This window comes from Stigmatopora nigra, chromosome 20 (assembly GCF_051989575.1).
Source record: "Stigmatopora nigra isolate UIUO_SnigA chromosome 20, RoL_Snig_1.1, whole genome shotgun sequence".
Taxonomy (NCBI): domain Eukaryota; kingdom Metazoa; phylum Chordata; class Actinopteri; order Syngnathiformes; family Syngnathidae; genus Stigmatopora; species Stigmatopora nigra.
Window position 1 is genome coordinate 9343946 of NC_135527.1, and position 18838 is coordinate 9362783.

Sequence of the window (18838 nt, forward strand, 5' to 3'; positions counted from 1 at the left end):
AATTGAACAACAACAGTGACTTTTATTACAAGACTTGAATAATCAGGACTATTGGAATAAGCCCCTTGGGTGACCACCACCAAATTCGTGTCCAATTCTTCAATTTGTCACTTTCAGCCTGTTTAGCACCTTTTCCATATGTTTGCAATGCGTGTCAACTGCAAAAAGGTACGGCGGCGCCCTCTGCTGACGGCTCTTTCACTTGAACCCAGATTGGATCAATCTATGAATCAATGGTATGACCTCATCGCGACATACTCTCCCCCCCGGCCTCTCCGAGCAGCAGATAAGCGGCCAGCGAGAGCGCGGCGCCGCCCAGCGGGACCAAAACCAAAGCCAGGCGCCTCCAGCGCCCCGCCCGGCTCCCGTCCTCCGTGTCTTCCTCCTCCCGGCGCCCTCGTTTCTTAAGGCGACGGCCCCCGCGCCGTTTGGCGAAGGCCTCCAGTTCCTCCTGGGAGGAGCAACACAATGGCAGTTAGCTTAGCGCGGCGCGGCGGCGGAAACGGATCCCGACGGGGCTCAACCTGAAGTCGCCGACGTTCCTCTTCCTCGGCAACTTTCGTCTCCGCCTCCTTCAGCCGGCTGAGCGTCCTCTGCTGCTCGCCGCAGGCGTCGTCGCACTCGACGACGTGGCCGGACGAGCGCGAGCAGGGCAACTCCTACGCGGACGCACCAGTTGAAAACGGGACTTGGCCGGCCGGGCCGGTGGCCGTTGGCGTACCTTCTTGAGCCTCCTGCAGGGACATCGCAGCTTGACCTTCTGGTGGCATTGGGCGTCGCACTGGCCGGGATGACACGCCCGCTTGCAGCGATGACCGCAAGTCAGCTGCGGAGAAGACAACAAAGGTCACATTTGGGCTATCCGGACCGGGAGCCAATGGTAATGCATCAAGTGAGAGGAGGACCTCTTTGGGGCATTGGTTGTTGCAGGAGCCCAACGCCACCACCGTCTCCGCATCGGCCGCCGACATTTTCCTGAAAAAGGGGAAGAAAATAGCCTTTAAAAAATGCTCCATACACGGTTATTAATTGACACGGACTCACGTGCACTCCACGTAGAGCGTGCTTATCTTGCAGTGGCAACGTTGGCGGATCATCTGGCGGCAAGGGGGGCAGTCGCCGCGGTGACACGGCAACGGGCAGCCGTGGGGGCACGGGGACGGGCCCGGCCGGGGCTTGGAGCAACCTTCTTCGCAGTCGTTGCACTGGCGAAGCCAGACGTCCGCATTTATATTCTACCCACATGTTGGTCACGGTGGTGCACTCCTACCTTGTCGCTGCCGTCCAGCAGGTGGCACTCCCTGGCACACTTGTGGTTACCGCAGCTCAGAGGTCGCCCGCAGGGCCGTTTACAGGAGAAGCGATCCGGGCGGCAGCACGGCACGGCGCCCACCTAGACAGCGCAGCGACATGGCGTCGGCAAGGTCGCGGGCACGCACGCTTGCCCGGTATAACCTTCTCACCTCGTGTTCTCCAAAACAGGACCTGCGAGACAGAGAGTGAGGGTCAATTTGGCAAAAGCACTCAAACCAGTACGGCCGGCCATTTTTGTGTGTCGTACACCGGAAGCGGCACTCGACAGGGCGGACAGGGCAGGGCCTTGGTCACGAAGGCCGGACCCGACGGCTGCTCCCAGGGACCGGACAACTGCGCCTGGGAAGCAGAGGAACAAAGATGGCCACGGATGACCTCGGGACTCAAGATGACTGCAGCACTGTACCTGTTGCGACTTGAGCACCACGCGGTCGTGGCAGGGCTGTGGGCAAGTGTGCGCACAGCCCGCCAGAGACAACAGGCAGGGCTGCGTGCAAGGGGGGCAGGGCCCGTCGTGGCAGCGGTGGCCCACTCTGGACGGGTGGTGGCAGGAAGGAGGCCATCTGTGGCATCAAACACCGGTGAGTTAGCCGAGCCTCGTGGCTAGCCGCGGACGGAATGCCTACTTGCAGAGCTCCTTGCAGCGAGGAGGCTTGGTGCTCCGCTCTCGTCCACACGGCACCGTGGAGGAGGTGGCGCCGCACGTGCACTTGACCTCCACCGTCTCCGGACAGGGATAACAACTTCCTGGCGGAGGCACGCAGAGTCTGGTCAGGCACCAAGGCGGGTCAGGAGGTTGCGTGAGGCACGTTACCTTGGTGACACACCGACGGGCATTTGTGGTTGCGGCACCCCAGGGTCCGAGCGCAGATCTGGTCGCACGGGGGGCAGTTGCCGGGGCAGCACTGACGGGGGAAAGACAGAGCGGGTGAGTCTTTAGGGCGGGTGACGGCTGGCGGGCGACGGAAACCGACCTTCCTCCGGCACGGATGTTTCTGGCAGCCTCGGCTTTTGGAACACTTGGACTCGCACAGATACTCTTTGTGGCACGCCATCAGTTTGCGGTATTTCCCGCAACGGCACTCCTTGGTCACCTCCTGAGACGTACGCTCACGTGAGCGCCGGGCCGCCACCCGTCGGACGTCGGCGTTACCTGTCGACAGGTGTCGCAATTCCCCCGGTGACACCTCATGGAGCAGGTGTGCTTCCCGCAGGAGAGGGGGCGTTCGCACGTATCGCCGCACAGCGCCACTTCCTCCGTGCAGGGCAAACTGGACTCTGACACAAATGTTTCCAATTCAAAATTCAGACCCCGAGGAAAAACACCGAGGGCGACGTCTGTGTCTCACTGGTCTTGCCGCAAGGACACGTCCTGCTGAGGGAGCGGGGACACGGAGGGCAGCGTCCGTCGTGACACACCAGCTCGCAGGTATGATTCCCGCAAGACAGGATGGCTCCGCACATCTGAGGGACGGGAAAGTGTTTGACCATTGTGACGGCCATCTTGGATATTTTTGGTGAGCGGTCGGGCTGTTACGTACCCGTTGACATTTCCACTGTGGGTCGGCGCATGGTCTCTGCGCTTTCTCCCGACCGCACAGGCACTTCTGGACGCTGGTTTTAAGGCAGGGCGAACACTCTGTCTCACACACAAAGACAGAAATGAAACGGAAAGTAGGAAAAGACATCCGTGTGGCTGGACGAGTGTTTACCTGAATGACACGGCTGGAGACACTTGTGCTGTCGGCATGACAACAACTTCCCACAAGGCTGTTGGCATGACCAGGCCTGGAAAAAAAACCCAAAACAATCGTGTTGTGCTGCGGGTACTTCCCAAAAAAAAAAAAGTCAAGCTGGCGTACCTTGTTACTACAGCGCCGGGGGACGCCCTTGGCTTTTCCGCACAGGCAGGAGACGCTCACCATCTTCGGGCACGGCGGGCAAGGACCTGCAACGTGAATGGCGGGCGCAAGCTGACAGAGGAACACGCACGCCGCCGGGAAAGAGTCGGCGTGCGCGCCCGGTTACCAGGGTGACAGAGCAGCAGACAGGCGTGCCCACAAGACGGCTTCAGCTCTTTGTGACACACGGCGCCGCAAGAGTGAGGCGCCAACCAGGGATCGGCGGGCGGATCCTGAAGCTTCCCGCAGTAACACATGTACCTGAAGACCAGCCAGCGTTAGCGCCATCCGGGCGGTGCTACGCGGTGGCTCACCTGTTGGGGGTGGCGGCGTGGGGGTACTCTGCCCGACACTTGGGGCTGCAAAGGAGAAGGTGGTAAAGCTAATGGCTAATGCTAATTTGTTTTTAGAGGGACTCACCACGGCCACGGGTGCTGCTCGCGGCCAAAGTCTTCGTCCGTGGCCGAGCAGATCAGGAAGACAGAGTCCCTGGCCCACTTCTGGATGCACGGGAGATGGAAAAGGGAAAAGCAGCCGCCGCAACTCCACACCTACAGGTCAAGAAAGGTCAAAAGGTCAAAGCGACTCAGCCGTTTCCCCCCCACATTTCCTCACCGCTTGAGTCCGCTTGACGGAGGCGATACAGATGAGGCAGGTCAGCGCTCCGGACTGCAAGAGCTCGCTGACGTACTGACTGGTCCTCTCCAGCCCGGTGACGTCACCCCCTGCGTGCGAAAGATAGGTCGCTGAAGAAATCTGTTTTGAGATGAGAACACATCCTTACCAGTATGGTTGGCATATGCAGTGAAGGTGGATTTCAGGACACGGTCATCCTTGCGCTCTTCGTCATCATCCTCATCGTCGGAGGAGGAGGAAGAGCAACTGGCGAGGCGACCCGCCAGCTGCCGGGCGGCGGCGGCTCGGTCCGCCTTCTGGATTTCCTCAAACTTGGATACCCTGGAGGGACCTGTGGGCCAGAAAAGGACAATGAGGTCGGCACAAGTTGGAAAGCTCGAAGGACATATTTTGGCGTGGCGCTCACCGTGTTGCACATCGTTTCGAAGCGTGGCGGCGGCGCCGGGTCTTCCAGCGCCCGGCCTCTCTCGCAGTCTTTCTCCAGGAGCATCCTGGCTCCGTCCGCGACCCCTGCCCCGTGGTCGCCATGCCGGCTCCATGGCCGTCTGCCACAAACCGTTATTCTCCTGCACAAAAAGCAGGGTGTCTTACATTCACATTTTTTTGCCATTTCTGTACAAACTGGAATAATAACAAGTTCACACGAAACTCCAGTGACTTAAATGAATAAAATTGTGATATTAACATCAGGAGAAGGCGAGTCGTGAAGCTATTTCAAGCATTTAGGAAGAATAAAAAAATGGGATTTTCGCTAAAGTATACTAGCACATTAAAAGTTCACTTGGTTTAGAGTACTTCTAAACGAAACAGTAAATGAGCACATAGGCAAAATATAACTAAAAGTACATATGAGTTACACATTGACAGTAACAGTTTAGTTTTAAATAGAAAGGTATAAATACGACGACGCTTCGGCTGAGCGGTAGCATATGCTAACAAGCCGGCTAGCTTATATGTCAACGACGAGCTGCACCAACAAGCTATTTGCGGCTCATAATAACGTACATAAACATTAAGTTACCGGAATGCGTCTTATGACAGGGAAAAAACAAATTTAAATTCGGTAAACAAACCTGGCTAACTTGCGGTTGCACGGAGCCAACAGGAAGGAAGGATTTGTAGTCTTTTGACAGGAGCATGCAAGGAATTTGCAGGACTACAAATCCCATCGCCCTTGGATCAACGGCAACAGTGCGACGTGGCAAGCAACTGTTCATTTAACATCTTTTATTATGATTTGGCCATCATGCAGGACTTTGAAATGACATTGTTTCGCTTTGATGCTAAATGCATGCATTTCAACTTGTTGTATTTTCAGAATTGAAATGTTGTAGAAGCAAATTATTGTTCCAAGTTGAATCATTGTATTTTGTTTGTTTTTTTTAAACCAATGAGTTTAAAATGATTTCCATCACTCTGGCCAAAACAATGCAGCATCACATGAGTACCAAAACTGTCAAATTCCTTTCACCAAATAGGGGTCTCCAAACTGCGCACCGCGGGCCAATTGCGGGCCATGCTAATGTCTATTGGGGGTCCTTTTTTTTTTTTTGCCTTGCCCTGGGCCTAACTAACATCACTTGCAGTACTAGCTAGCATAGCTGGGCCTCTTGTGTCTTCAGTGGTGTTTGTCACTGCGTCCGCCCAAGTCAGTTAGCGACTAGTCACTTGGTTGAAACCTAATTCAGAAGCGACACTAGACACAACTCATCCAGTGACCGGCAATGGGGGCAATGGAGGTGGCTCCTGGCCCGCCTGAAGGGGGAGCTTCTTCTCCAATTTGCTGACTCGATGTTTGAGCTTGCCGTGCGTGGCCTCGTGCTCGGCCAACAGCCGAGCGTAGCGCGTCTGCAGGCCGTCCAGCGTGCTCGCCATCCGTTCCACCTTGTCCTCGATCTCCTTGGGGTCGGGACCCTGCGCCGCCACCTACGTATGGGGATGGGGATTAGCTCAAGTGGCGCGGGTGGCCGTGGTGGCGGGGGAGTACCTCCAGGTCCAGCAGGCCGTCTTTCATGAGGATCTGCCTCCCCTTCTCCTCTAACAAGGCCTTGGCGTCGGGGTACTCGGTCAGAGCCTCCATCAGGTCGTCCTTGGAGAGGCAGAAGAGGTCCGAGTAGCCGATGCTACGGATGTTCGCCGTTCGCCTGTTTCCGGCTTTGCTGCCTGTTGGTGGAAGAAGGGCTGGAGACGAGGGCCAAAACCTGGTGGCCGGCCCGGGTTTGTCCCCGCCCGGTTTGGCGCCCACCTTTGATGGCCAGGATGCTGATCTCGCCAAAGTAGCTGCCGTCGCTGAGCACCACAAACTGCGTGATGCCGTCATCGGCCACCACGGCCAGCTTGCCCTCTTTGATGATGTACATCTCGCGCCCGATGTCGCCCTTCTTGCAGATGTAGTCTCCGGGACTGTAGACTTGCGGCTGTAGCTTCAGCACCAGCTCCACCAGCAGGCCGGCCTCGCAGTCGGCGAAGATGCGCACCTGAGTTGCCAAGAAAAGAGGAGCCCTTCAGACCGACGCCGGCCGGCCGGCCGGTGAGTCATGGGAGGAGAAACCTTGGCTGACCTTCTTGAGCGTATCCAGGTGCACGTTGATGGCAATTTCGGCCCTTAGCTTGTCCGGAAGGTACTTGAGGACTTCCCGTTCGTCCACCGCCTTCTTGTTGGTCCACAGAAAGTCGAACCACTTGATGACACGTTTCTCCAGGTCTTTGGTGACCTGTTTTGGGGAGGCAGAAAAGGGTCCTCGGTTGAAGACCACTCCACGGGGACTGGGATCCCTTGGGCGCGAGCGCCACGGACCTTTCGGAAGCTCATGTACTGTTTGATGGCGTCGATGCGGGCCTGAAAGTTAGCTCGGGCGGCGTTCATGTTGGTGATCATGGAGCCCACGTTACCCACGATGGTGGCAAAGATCAGCACGCCGACCTGGAACGACGGGACGGGACCTGAGACCAGAGCGCCTCGGAGGCCGTTTACTTACGTACCAGGAAATCGGTGACCACGAAAAAGTACTCCGAGTTCTCCACGGGGGGCGGAGTCTCTCCAATGGTGGTGAGCGTCAGCGTGGACCAGTACATGCTGTAGGCGTACTTCCGCACCAGGCGGCCGAATTCCGGGTTGGCCGGGTCGGGGTAAACGAACCTGTCCGAGCCAAAACCTGCGGAGGGACCGGACGCTCGCGTTGGTCTGGAGGTGGCTCAACCGATGCTTTAGCTAGGGGACGCTTAGCTTTAGCTAGCCCACCGATAGCCTTGGAGAAGGAGTAGTAGAGGCAGGCATTCCAGTGGATGATGATAACAATGTACATGACCAGGTTGGAGATGCGTAGCGCGTTGGGGTAGTTGGTTCTGGTCTCGGTCCTCTGGAAGAACTCTAGCATCCTGGAAAGAGGAGACCTACTTGTGAAGGAGAGGACGACCCGTTGCCCCTTTGTCTGTGAGGACCCACCTGTTGAACCTGCCCCTTAGCCCCTTTGTCCCTGAGGACCCACCTGTTGAACCTCAACAGCCTGTTGAGACGAATCTCCGGGTAGTTGAGACCCAGCTGGGCGTAGAGAATGTCGGTGGGGACGATGGACAGAACGTCCAGTCGGAACTGCAAACTCTTGGTGTAACGCTCACGTAGCTTCAGCTCGTCCTTGACCAGGAGACCCTGCTCCAAGTAGCCTGCGCGCCCAAAACCGTTTTCGCGGTCGTCCGTGATCCGGGAATTACGCGCACCTACCTGTCCTGGTTCTGAAGACCATGTCGGCCACGTAGACGGAATCGCAGACAAAGTCCAAGAAGAACCAGTAGCGCGAGTAGTCCGTCTGAAGTTCCTCGAAGCACGCCCTGAGTCCGATCGGTCACCTTAGATCCGGAACCACGGACGGACGGGGAGGGATGGCTCACCTGGCGATGATGAAGGTCCAGTTGTACATGACGGGAACCGTGATGATGAAGAGCCAGTGGTAATAGGTGTTCCCCGCCGGGTCTACGGCCGTGATCTCCTGTGGTCTGTAGCATGGGAGGCAAAAGCCTAAATTTTGGAACCCTCCACCACCTTCATCCCAATCAACCTACATGTCCACCAGCGCCTCCTTCTCCTTATTCTTCTTCTTCTCCTCCTCTTCTTCAGCTTTCTTCTTCCTAAGAACACCAAGATTAGCTTTGATGAAGAAGCACTTTTCAGTGGACCGGAGATCCTCCCATCTTACTTACATCTTCATGTCTTTCTTCTTCTTCTTCTTCTTTTTCTTCTTCTCATCCCTGCAAAATGAGAGGAAAGATAAGAAAGCCACTAAGATGGACCAGCAAAGCGTCTCAGGGCATTACTTTTCTTTGTTGTTGTTGCTGTTGTTGAAGTTTGTCTCAAGTTCAGTGGACCTGAAATTTAGCAAAATCCAGGAAATGTTTTGGGGAACCTGGAAAAAAAAAAATCCCCCTTGCAACTCACCAGCCGTCCTCCATGTTTTCCACGCTGGTTGGTGAAACTCGGGCCATGGGGCCTCCTTCCCCAAGGACCAGATCTTGGGTTAGCTCCTGGATCTCTGGTCTACCCGCGGACCATCGCCGACCCAAAGCCAGCCTGAAATCCACCAAAGCGACAATGCAAGCGTTCGTGGCACGGTTTAATGAGATTAGCGCGTGGGGATGAAGGCGCGCCACTCGGGTTTGCACGCACTGAACTATGGGAAGCACAAATAAGGGCTAAAAAGCAGGACTCAAACCGCATTTTCTGGATGGACTCACCTTGGAGAAGGACTTGGAGATAGAAGAAAGTCAGAGTAGGGCAAGTTTGGAAGGAAAATCTGCTCCGTGCTAATAAAGACGAGTCAGCACACACACAAGGGCAGCTTTGATAGGCTTAAGTGGGAGGAAGGTGCTGCAGTACACCAAGTGACCACTAGACGGCAAACAGGGAATGTGTTGGGAATCCATCTTTTGTGTCTGTGTTTTTAGGAGATATTTGCAAGGTTATTCATTGTCATTTCCCCCATTTTTTTTTTACTCACATTCATTTAGTGTTTGTTTCCGTTTCCTGGGTTGGGCGTGCCACTGCCCAACCAGTTTTTATCTCAGTTTCCTACCTGGTTCAAGTCCAGTGAGAAATTCTGGCCACTATCGGCAGCATCGCAGACGACTGATCATCTGGAAATCCAAGCCACTTCACACACACTGCTTTGAAACTTGTTTTTGGAAGACAACACCATTGGACGTTAGGGCAAAAGGGCCAAAGAGTCAACATAAATAGCCATCCTATTTTTACAACGTAAAACATATTTGTGTCGTCAAGGCACAATTTGTGTCCGTCACGCGCTGTTGGGAATGAAAGGACTAATCGGACGCCGATCTCAACGCAGACGGACAAAAAGTATGGCAGACATTCAAAAAATGTCCAGACAATGGTTGACACATCTTTTCCAAAAAAAATACAGGTTTGCTTTTGCGTCAAAGCAGACTAAAAATAGGCCGGGGCTGACGGTTGTTTTGCCTGGGAAATGTACACGTCAAAAATGACGGAACGACCAAAGAAAACAACTGGAAACTTTGATGATCTGAAATGAGTAAAAAGGTGAATTTCAAGGACTGAAAAAGTCATTTTTTTGATAGCATGAATTGCCATGGCTTTTGATTTTTGGTTGGCGCCACAGCAATGATCTCGTGATAACCATTTTCTACAATTTTTTTCCATTTATCACACATTAAATCAAATGTGACTTACCTGAAATTTCATGAGGCTTATTACGTTGATATTTGGCTAGAAAATATGTGATGGGACAAAAACAACATTTTGGAAGTAACAATTCATATTCATTCGGGTATACAAAATGACAATATTAAAACATGAACACGAAGGCTAACAAAATGACAATAATAAAGAATAATTTGTTGTAATTCATTGAATAAGTAACAATGTGAAGATTTACAATCGAAAAGATAGCAAAGTGAGAACATTGAAGTCTTTGGCTGACATTGATTGACATCCCAAATCCATTTGTTTCACTTTGAGTCATTTTAATCCTTTTTTTTTTGAAAGTCAAAGCTCCCAAAAGCTGTTGCAAAAAAGCCTATCCACCCTTCCGCCTGTGTGTCAACGTAAAAAAGATTTTTGGATAAAAATGCGGCCCAGTGGCTTGACCTTTGCATGCAATGTGTCATACCTCAATGTCGGATGGCGTGAACGAACCAGGGCAGAGACGAGGGCGGTTTGGGCACTTTTCGACATTTTGGCCTCTCCCAAATCATCACTGGTTGATAGCAGCCAACCACGTCACTTGACTTACCGTCCCACTTTTACACACACATATAAATAGAGATATACGCATCCTTGTCATTGAAAGTATTGCAAGGTTTAGGAAGGAACTTCACCGCGGTTGGACAAAAAGCACGCATGAAAATATAGAGAAAAAAATACAATAACAGAAACAACCCAAACTGAACAGAGGTGAGTTTTTTCTTTTCTTGGTTTTCGAGTGATTTGTAAGTCATTCTTCGTTTCTGATGAACATTGCAATGTATTTTTAGAGCTATTTCGTTGAATCTGGGAAGGAGAAGAGGTGAGTGCAACTTTATTGACATTAACATACAAAGTTGTGCTTACTTTACATGCTGTACCGTCATAAAAAGAATTGGAAATGTATTCTACCAAATATCTCATTTCAATTACAATGAAAGGGACCATTTGAATGGACATGTTCCTGTCAATGACTTTGCAGGTTAAAGGGAAGAAAAAAACAATGAGTGGAGGAGCAGTGCTAGCCTTGCTGATGCTATTTGGTAAACTCAATATTTTGGCCAAATATGCCAATGCTTCCACACTTGATTAAACATATGCTACTGATCTCTCTCTCTAGGCACTGTGACTGCCACCACGGGCCCCACCAGCGCCACCACGGATCCCACCAGCGCCACCACGGATCCCACCAGCGACACCACGGGCCCCACCAGCGACAACAGCGCCACCACGGGCCCCACCAGCGACACCACGGGCCCCACCAGCGACACCAGCGCCACCACGGATCCCACCAGCGACACCACGGGCCCCACCAGCGACAACAGCGCCACCACGGGCCCCACCAGCGACACCACAGATCCCACCAGCGCCACCACGGGCCCCACCAGCGACAACAGCGCCACCACGGGCCCCACCAGCGCCACCACGGATCCCACCAGCGACACCACGGGCCCCACCAGCGACAACAGCGCCACCACGGGCCCCACCAGCGACACCACGGATCCCACCAGCGCCACCACGGGCCCCACCAGCGACATTAGCGCCACCACGGGCCCCACCAGCGACACCACGGATCCCACCAGCGCCACCACGGGCCCCACCAGCGACATTAGCGCCACCACGGGCCCCACCAGCGACACCACAGATCCCACTAGCGCCACCACAGGCCCCACCAGCGACACCACGGGCCCCACCAGCGCCACCACGGGCCCCACCAGCGACATCAGCGCCACCACGGGCCCCACCAGCGACAACAGCGCCACCACGGGCCCCACCAGCGACACCACGGATCCCACCAGCGCCACCACGGGCCCCACCAGCGACACCACAGATCCCACTAGCGACACCACAGGCCCCACCAGCGACATCAGCGCCACCACGGGCCCCACCAGCGACAACAGCGCCACCACGGGCCCCACCAGCGACACCACGGATCCCACCAGCGACACCAGCGCCACCACGGGCCCCACCAGCGACACCACGGGCCCCACCAGCGACAACAGCGCCACCACGGATCCCACCAGCGCCACCACGGGCCCCACCAGTGACATTAGCGCCACCACGGGCCCCACCAGCGACACCACAGATCCCACTAGCGACACCACAGGCCCCACCAGCGACATCAGCGCCACCACGGGCCCCACCAGCGACAACAGCGCCACCACGGGCCCCACCAGCGACACCACGGATCCCACCAGCGCCACCACGGGCCCCACCAGCGACATTAGCGCCACCACGGGCCCCACCAGCGACACCACAGATCCCACTAGCGCCACCACAGGCCCCACCAGCGACACCACGGGCCCCACCAGCGCCACCACGGGCCCCACCAGCGACATCAGCGCCACCACGGGCCCCACCAGCGACACCAGCGCCACCACAGGTCCCACCAGCGACACCAGCGCCACCACAGGTCCCACCAGCTCCACCATGGGTCCCACCAGCGCCACCACTGCTACCATGGGCCCAACCAGCGACACCACGGGCCCCACCAGCGACAACAGCGCCACCACGGATCCCACCAGCGCCACCACAGGTCCCACCAGCTCCACCATGGGTCCCACCAGCGCCACCACTGCTACCATGGGCCCAACCAGCGACACCACGGGCCCCACCAGCGACAACAGCGCCACCACGGATCCCACCAGCGCCACCACGGGTCCCACCAGCGCCACCACTGCTACCACGGGTTCCACCAGCGCCACCACGGGTTCCACCAGCTCCACCATGGGTCCCACCAGCGCCACCACGGGTCCCACCAGCACCACCATGGGTCCCACCAGCGCTACCACGGGTCCCACCAGCACCACCATGGGACCCACCGCCACCACGGGCCCCACCAGCGCCACCACGGGTCCCACCAGCTCTACCACTGCTACCACGGGTGCCACCAGCACCACCATGGGCCCCACCACCACGGGCCCAACCACCACCACGGGCCCAACCACCACCACAGGCCCAACCACCACCACAGGCCCAACCACCACCACAGGCCCAACCACCACCACAGGCCCAACCACCACCACAGGCCCAACCACCACCACCACGGGCCCCACCACCACCACAGGCCCAACCACCACCACGGGCCCAACCACCACCACCACGGGCCCCACCACCACCACCACGGGCCCCACCACCACCACCACCCGGGCCACCACCACCACCACCCGGGCCACCACCACCACCACGGGGCCAACCACCACCACCACCCGGGCCACCACCACCACCACGGGGCCAACCACCACCACCACCCGGGCCACCACCACCACCACGGGGCCAACCACCACCACCACCCGGGCCACCACCACCACCACCCGGGTCCCAACCACCACCACCCGGGTCCCAACCACCACCACCCGGTCCACCACCACCCGGGTCCCAACCACCACCACCCGGTCCACCACCACCCGGGTCCCAACCACCACCACCCCGTCCACCACCACCCGGGTCCCAACCACCACTACGACTACCACCCCGGCACCCCGCCCAGCTCTTGTGGTCATTGTCGTGGCGGTATTGGTTCAACCGTTCACCGAGGAGCTGGAAGACCCCAATAGTGTGGAATTCCGCAGCCTGGCGCAGGAAATCTTCTTAGTGGTGAGTAGAGTCCCCTTTGCCAATTGCCGGAGGTCACCGGAGGTCACCGTAGCTGAGTGCGGCTAACCCGCGCCTTCTCCTCACAGTACGACGTCATATACAGACGGAGGTACAGGACGTACAGCCGCTGCGTGGTCACCGGCTTCAGGTAAGGTGGCCCCGCCCGGAGCCACGTCAAGGTCATGGTCTCGGCCTGACCCCGGCTAACGAGTCACCCACCCACGCAGGCCCAGCTCGGCCCTGACCCGAGTGGATAACGTGGTGGCGGACGTGGACATCCAGTTCCAGAGAACGGCGTCCGACGAAACGCTTCCCCAAGCAGACGAGGTGGCCACCACCTTGAGAGAAGGCGTGGACAGCGGAAACTTCACCCTGAGCTTCGACGCCGAGTCCATAACGGCCACCGGTAAGCTAGCGTCCAGCGGGTCCCCGTCCCTTTCTTCAATTCCCTCCCCGACTCGAGGTTTCCCCCATCCGTGCTCACAGAAAGGATTTCAACCACCGTGGCGCCGACGACCACGCCGGTGGCTCTGGCCACGCGTCGACTGTCCTTCCGATCGGCGGGAGAGGAGTTCACCCGGGACCTGTCCGATCCGGCTTCGGCGGCATTCATCAACAGAGCCGACCTCCTCAAGAGAACGGTAAGTGGGACTCGGAGGGAGAACGTGGCCACGTCTGTCTGGTGTTTTTGACTCCACTTTACTGGTCTTTCCGCAGCTGGAAGTCTTCTACCAGAGTCTTTCTTCGTTCCGCTTCTTGACCGTGGTTTCGTTCAGGTCAGTTGCCATTCGCACACAAAGTCCTCTTCTTTGAACGGAGACTAACAGTGGGATTGCCATCCATCAGCAACGGCTCCATCATCAACAACATGGACTTGAGTTTCATCGCCACCTCAGTGCCTAACAACAGCGCCATCGCCCGGGTTTTGACGGACGCCGCGCCAAATATCACGGATTTCAACGTGGACCCTTCCTCCATTTTTGTGGACGGCGCACGTAAGTTGTCGGCAGAAGCAAAACAGGCCGGGCTACGCCTCCGGTTCATCGGCGAGTGACTGACATTTGTTTCTCTTTTGGATTGACAGAAGTTTCAAGCGGAACAAGCGTCAAAAGCAGCCTGCTCACGGCATGCGGCCTCCTGCTGTTGCCGTGGTTATTAGCCTACTAACAATACAAATGCTAACTAATAGGACATGTACGTACTACTTTTCTGCAAATTCACAAAAAGTGCATATGACAACAATTCATCTGCAAATAATCACCGATACATGACATCATTATTTATCTTGGAAACTGACATTTGTCCACTAACTTAATAATAATTATGGTATACCCTTGAAATATGATTGGTTTTTTTGTCAGGAAACGGTCTTTTCCATGTATTTACAGCATCTTATAAGCAAGAATAAATTATTATATATGACTGTAATATTCATGACACCGAGGTTGATATAAATAAAAAAAAAAGGCACGGATTGTTTTGAAGACACTTAAGTCGGCGGATTGCCAGTCGACCGGTGGAACTTGTGGAAAACAAAATAAAAAGGCGTCAAGAATTTGCAAGCAAAAGTTTTCTTTTTGGTGGCTCGCCACCATCGCACGCGGTCCTTTGCTCAAAAACACGTGATTGGTCGCCGCTTGAAGCCAATGTCCACGGGAGGGCCGCTGACCGAATGGATTGGACGTCCATGTCACTTATTGATTTTTGAGAAAGTCCTTGACATTTCAAAAATCATTCAAAAAGTATACTTAATATATTTTGGAAGATGCGTCTCATTTTTCTGCTTTGCGAAGGCTTTGTTTCCCCAAAATGGTGGCGGCCTTTGACAAAATCTTCATTTTCAGAGGGAAGAAAACTCCTGGATTTCTGTCTTGCGTTCACGTCAACCAAGACGCAGATGGATTTGTTGTTTTAAAAGTTATTGGGCAACAAAAAGAAGGGAGGACGACACAATACGGCCAGCCAACAATCTGTCAAGTTGAGGGCCGCATATTGTTGGCGGATTAAGGTCCACATTTCTGAAAGATGTCTCACGGTCGCCGCATACGTTGATAAAAGGACTTTGGTGTCGCGGGGCGGCCAGAGAAGGGCCACGGGCTTGCCGGCTCATCGTCGCAAACGGGAATTAACTCCGGATTTGCTTTTCTTCTCCTTGGGGTAAGTTCGGGGAATCTCCAAAATGGAAAAAAACTGTGAAGACGGTGGGTAGTGACCAATTGTTTTTTTCAGGAAACAAAAAGACACTTTTGTAAAAATAGTGAGTTTTCTCCTCAATATTTTTGCCAAAAAGATTTGTCTCTATTTGCAATTGCACGAGTTCCATTAAGTAAAAGGCCAAGATATCTTTGCTAAGACGCTTTGGCCAATGGTATCGAATATGAGTTGGAAAAACCATCTCATTTGAATGAAATGATTGCAGGGTTGCTAGCGCCGAGTGACGCCATGGGGGCTCAGATATTGGCAGTCCTTCTGGGTGAGTACAAAGAGTATCTTTGCTAAATGCACCGTGACTCGAGATGGGTACTCGATGGTCAAACCCACAGGGACTTTTTGCGTGGCAATCCGAGCATCCGACTACATTTGCGAAGACCCGAGAAGCCAGAACCAAACAAGCGTGGACGTGCCATTGCTGATGACTCTGGCCGACTCTTTTGTGGAAGAACTCAACGACAGCAGCAGTCGGCAGCACCAAATTCTTCAAGCGCAGGTGCTATCGATGGTACGTACGTACAAGGGGAAAGGCCTGTTTGATTTTGAAAGACAAAGATATTTTCTGATGGCTCAAAAACGATTCACCCGACAGTGTGACTTCATCTACGCCAAAGCATGCCGCAAAAACTTCATTAACTCCACCTTGATTGGATTTAGGTAACGTTTGTGGTGACTTGCGCAAAACTACAGTCGGCGTCAGCGTCCCTTGACTTTTGTTTTTCAGTCCAAAGAAAGGCCACACGCAAGCAGAGGTGGCGCTCAAGTTCGGCAGTACGTCGGCGGATCGGATTCCGCCAGGCGAGGTCGTTGAAAACATTCTAGTTCAAGTTGTGAATGGCAGCGGCAACCCTTTCAAATTCACCATTTTTACAGACTCGGTCAAAGTTATTTGTAAGTCAAGATTTTTTTTAAAGCGGCTTTACGCGGTAGGCTTAACAAGCAAAAAGGTAAGATATCAAAAACTATGTTCGGGTTGTATTTAAAATTTTCAGCACAAGGTGAAACGACAACTACTGGACCAGTGACAGTTTCAATAATCCAACCAGCTGTGACTCTTGAAGCCACTCTTGGTGAACCTTTTGTGGAGGAATTGAACAATCGCAGCAGTGAACAATACATGGAACTTGAAAGCCAAGTGGTGACAATGGTGGGAACAAAGTATCACTATTGTCTGTATTTTATTTTTACTCCTTACCTACATTTAAAAACTATAATTCTTGTTACAGTGTGACTTCATCTTCTTCCAAGCATTTGGTTCCATTTTCATACGGACTATAGTCTTAGGATTTAGGTGAGATTAAAATATAAAATACTGAACTGAAACTTCCATAACCCAAAACCAATACCAACATTTCTCTTACATGTAAGGCCGCAAATGGGAAACACACAAGTCGAAGTGGAACTAGAGTTCAATACTTCAGTACCAATCGAAGTCATCCCAGATCCTGAAGTGGTTGTAGATACATTGGTAGAAGCTGTAAACAGTGGGAACAACTCCTTCACCCTCAATGTGGATGCAGACTCAATTGCAGTCTTCTGTAAGTAACAACATTGAGACTAGAAAAAATCTAAAACACACACTGATCCTTACTTCTCTCTGAAGCACCACCAACAACGCAAAGACCAACTTCATCTCTGGACTTGGGAACAACCACCCTTGGGAATATATCACAGAATACCCAAAGGACAACTCATCTTGCCTTGGTTTCTGAAACAACTGTGATCCTTGAAGCCACTCTTGGGGAACCTTTTGTGGAGGAATTGAACAATCGCAGCAGTGAAAAATACATAGAACTTGAAAGCCAAGTGGTGACAATGGTGAGAACAAAGTATCACAATTGTCTGTATTTTATTTGTACTCCTTACCCTACATTCAAAAACTATAATTCTTGTTACAGTGTGACTTCATCTTCTTCCAAGCATTTGGTTCCATTTTCATACGGACTATTGTCCAAGGATTCAGGTAAGTGTATAAATATAGACTACTATGCTCCAAAATCCATGAACCAATACCAACATTTTTTTTTTACATGTAAGGCCGCAAATGGGAAACACACAGGTAGAAGTTGAACTGGTGTTCAATAATTCAGTACCAATCGAAGTCATCCCAGTTCCTGAAGCAGTCGTAGAGACATTGGTAGAAGCTGTAAAGAGCGGAAACAATTCCTTCGCCGTCACTGTGGATCCAGACTCAATTGCAGTCGTCTGTAAGTAACAACACTGGCACTAGAAAAAATCTAAAACACACACACTGATCCTTACTTCTCTCTGAAGCACCAACAACAACGCAAAGACCAACTTCATCTGTGGACTTGGGAACAACCACCCTTGGGAATATATCACAAAATACCCAAAGGACAACTCATCTTGCCTTGGTTCCCTCACCAGTTGTGACTCTCGAAGCCACTCTTGGTGAACCTTTTGTGGAAGAATTGAACAATCGCAGCAGTGAACAATACATGGAACTTGAAAACCAAGTGGTGACAATGGTGAGAACAAAGTATCACAATTGTCTGTATTTTATGTGTACTCCTTACCCTACATTTAAAAACTATAATTTTTGTTGCAGTGTGACTTCATCTTCTTCCAAGCATTTGGTTCCATTTTCATACGGACTATTGTCTTAGGATTTCGGTAAGGGTTGAAATATATAGACTACTGACCTTAAACTTCCATAAACCAAAACTAATACCAAAATTTCTCTTACATGTAAGGCCGCAAATGGGAAACACACAAGTCGAAGTGGAACTAGAGTTCAATAATTCAGTACCAATTGAAGTCATCCCAGATCCTGAGGTGGTCGTAGAGACATTGGTAGAAGCTGTAAACAGTGGGAACAACTCCTTCACCCTTACTGTGGATCCAGACTCAATTGCAGTCATCTGTAAGTAACAAAATTGCCACTACAAAAAATCTAAAACACATACATTGAACTTTCTTCTCTCTGAAGCGCCACCAACAACGCAAAGACCAACTTCATCTCTGGACTTAAGAACCACCACCCTTGGCTCAGTATCCCTGGAAACCCAAAGGACAACTCATCTTGCCTTGGTTTCTGAAACAATTGTGACTCTGGAAGCCACTCTTGGGGAACCTTTTGTGGAAGAACTGAACAATCGCAGCAGTGAAAAATACATGGAACTTGAAAGCCAAGTGGTGACAATGGTGAGAACAAAGTATCACTATTGTCTGTATTTTATTTGTACTCCTTACCCACATTTAAAAACTATAATTCTTGTTGCAGTGTGACTTCATCTTCTTCCAAGCATTTGGTTCCATTTTCATACGGACTATTGTCCTAGGATTTAGGTGAGATTAAAATATAAAATACTGAACTGAAACTTCCATAAACCAAAACCAATACCAACATTTCTCTTATATGTAAGGCCGCAAATGGGAAACACACAAGTCGAAGTGGAACTAGAGTTCAATAATTCAGTACCAATTGAAGTCATCCCAGATCCTG

The 18838-nt window shown here is 52.7% G+C and overlaps 5 protein-coding genes and 1 long non-coding RNA gene across 6 annotated transcripts in view; 2 read left to right on the forward strand and 4 right to left on the reverse strand.

Moving 5' to 3' along the window:
- Positions 1-2: 2 nt before the first annotated feature.
- On the reverse strand, positions 3-5561 carry nfxl1 (nuclear transcription factor, X-box binding-like 1). The gene is made up of 24 exons (XM_077741649.1): positions 4925-5561; positions 4258-4417; positions 4000-4182; positions 3831-3940; positions 3636-3766; positions 3530-3574; positions 3343-3476; positions 3177-3262; positions 3027-3102; positions 2856-2953; positions 2664-2778; positions 2468-2592; positions 2289-2411; positions 2129-2219; positions 1941-2061; positions 1721-1877; positions 1562-1653; positions 1464-1485; positions 1271-1393; positions 1045-1205; positions 906-975; positions 722-826; positions 525-659; positions 3-451 (listed from the first exon to the last, which is right to left on the reverse strand). Exons 1-24 carry the CDS (start codon positions 5066-5068, stop codon positions 245-247), a joined length of 2814 nt encoding a protein of 937 aa, XP_077597775.1. The 5' UTR covers positions 5069-5561; the 3' UTR covers positions 3-244.
- cnga1b (cyclic nucleotide gated channel subunit alpha 1b) lies at positions 5559-8330 on the reverse strand. The gene is made up of 14 exons (XM_077742687.1): positions 8284-8330; positions 8163-8213; positions 8049-8096; positions 7911-7976; positions 7740-7844; positions 7573-7679; positions 7340-7514; positions 7093-7229; positions 6834-7006; positions 6649-6774; positions 6413-6565; positions 6097-6328; positions 5839-6014; positions 5559-5777 (listed from the first exon to the last, which is right to left on the reverse strand). The coding sequence occupies exons 1-14, from the start codon at positions 8328-8330 to the stop codon at positions 5559-5561; spliced, it is 1815 nt and encodes a 604-aa protein (XP_077598813.1).
- A 304-nt stretch (positions 8331-8634) lies between these two features.
- LOC144213285 (uncharacterized) overlaps positions 8635-18838 on the reverse strand; it is a 33310-nt gene continuing 23106 nt past the window's right edge. Inside the window, exons 3-4 of the long non-coding RNA XR_013329931.1 lie at positions 8918-10121; positions 8635-8777 (exon numbers count right to left, since the gene is read on the reverse strand). This is a non-coding gene — a long non-coding RNA (uncharacterized LOC144213285). The remainder of the gene's footprint in view (positions 8778-8917; positions 10122-18838) is intronic.
- LOC144213278 (uncharacterized) lies at positions 8918-12600 on the reverse strand. The gene is made up of 2 exons (XM_077741652.1): positions 9553-12600; positions 8918-9016 (listed from the first exon to the last, which is right to left on the reverse strand). The coding sequence occupies exon 1, from the start codon at positions 12465-12467 to the stop codon at positions 10665-10667; it is 1803 nt and encodes a 600-aa protein (XP_077597778.1). The 5' UTR covers positions 12468-12600; the 3' UTR covers positions 8918-9016; positions 9553-10664.
- Positions 12688-14716, forward strand: LOC144213929 (uncharacterized; the record flags this gene model as incomplete). The annotated part of the gene is made up of 7 exons (XM_077742655.1): positions 12688-13161; positions 13248-13309; positions 13389-13567; positions 13648-13802; positions 13879-13937; positions 14008-14156; positions 14246-14716. Coding segments are annotated over 7 exons (1161 nt in total), but the record flags the coding sequence as incomplete, so codon positions are not given.
- LOC144213930 (uncharacterized) lies at positions 15246-18685 on the forward strand. The gene is made up of 17 exons (XM_077742656.1): positions 15246-15318; positions 15391-15418; positions 15581-15634; positions 15705-15880; positions 15965-16029; positions 16097-16263; positions 16365-16519; positions 16599-16663; positions 16741-16910; positions 16976-17190; positions 17271-17335; positions 17410-17579; positions 17647-17861; positions 17942-18006; positions 18087-18256; positions 18323-18537; positions 18617-18685. The coding sequence occupies exons 3-17, from the start codon at positions 15604-15606 to the stop codon at positions 18683-18685; spliced, it is 2013 nt and encodes a 670-aa protein (XP_077598782.1). The 5' UTR covers positions 15246-15318; positions 15391-15418; positions 15581-15603.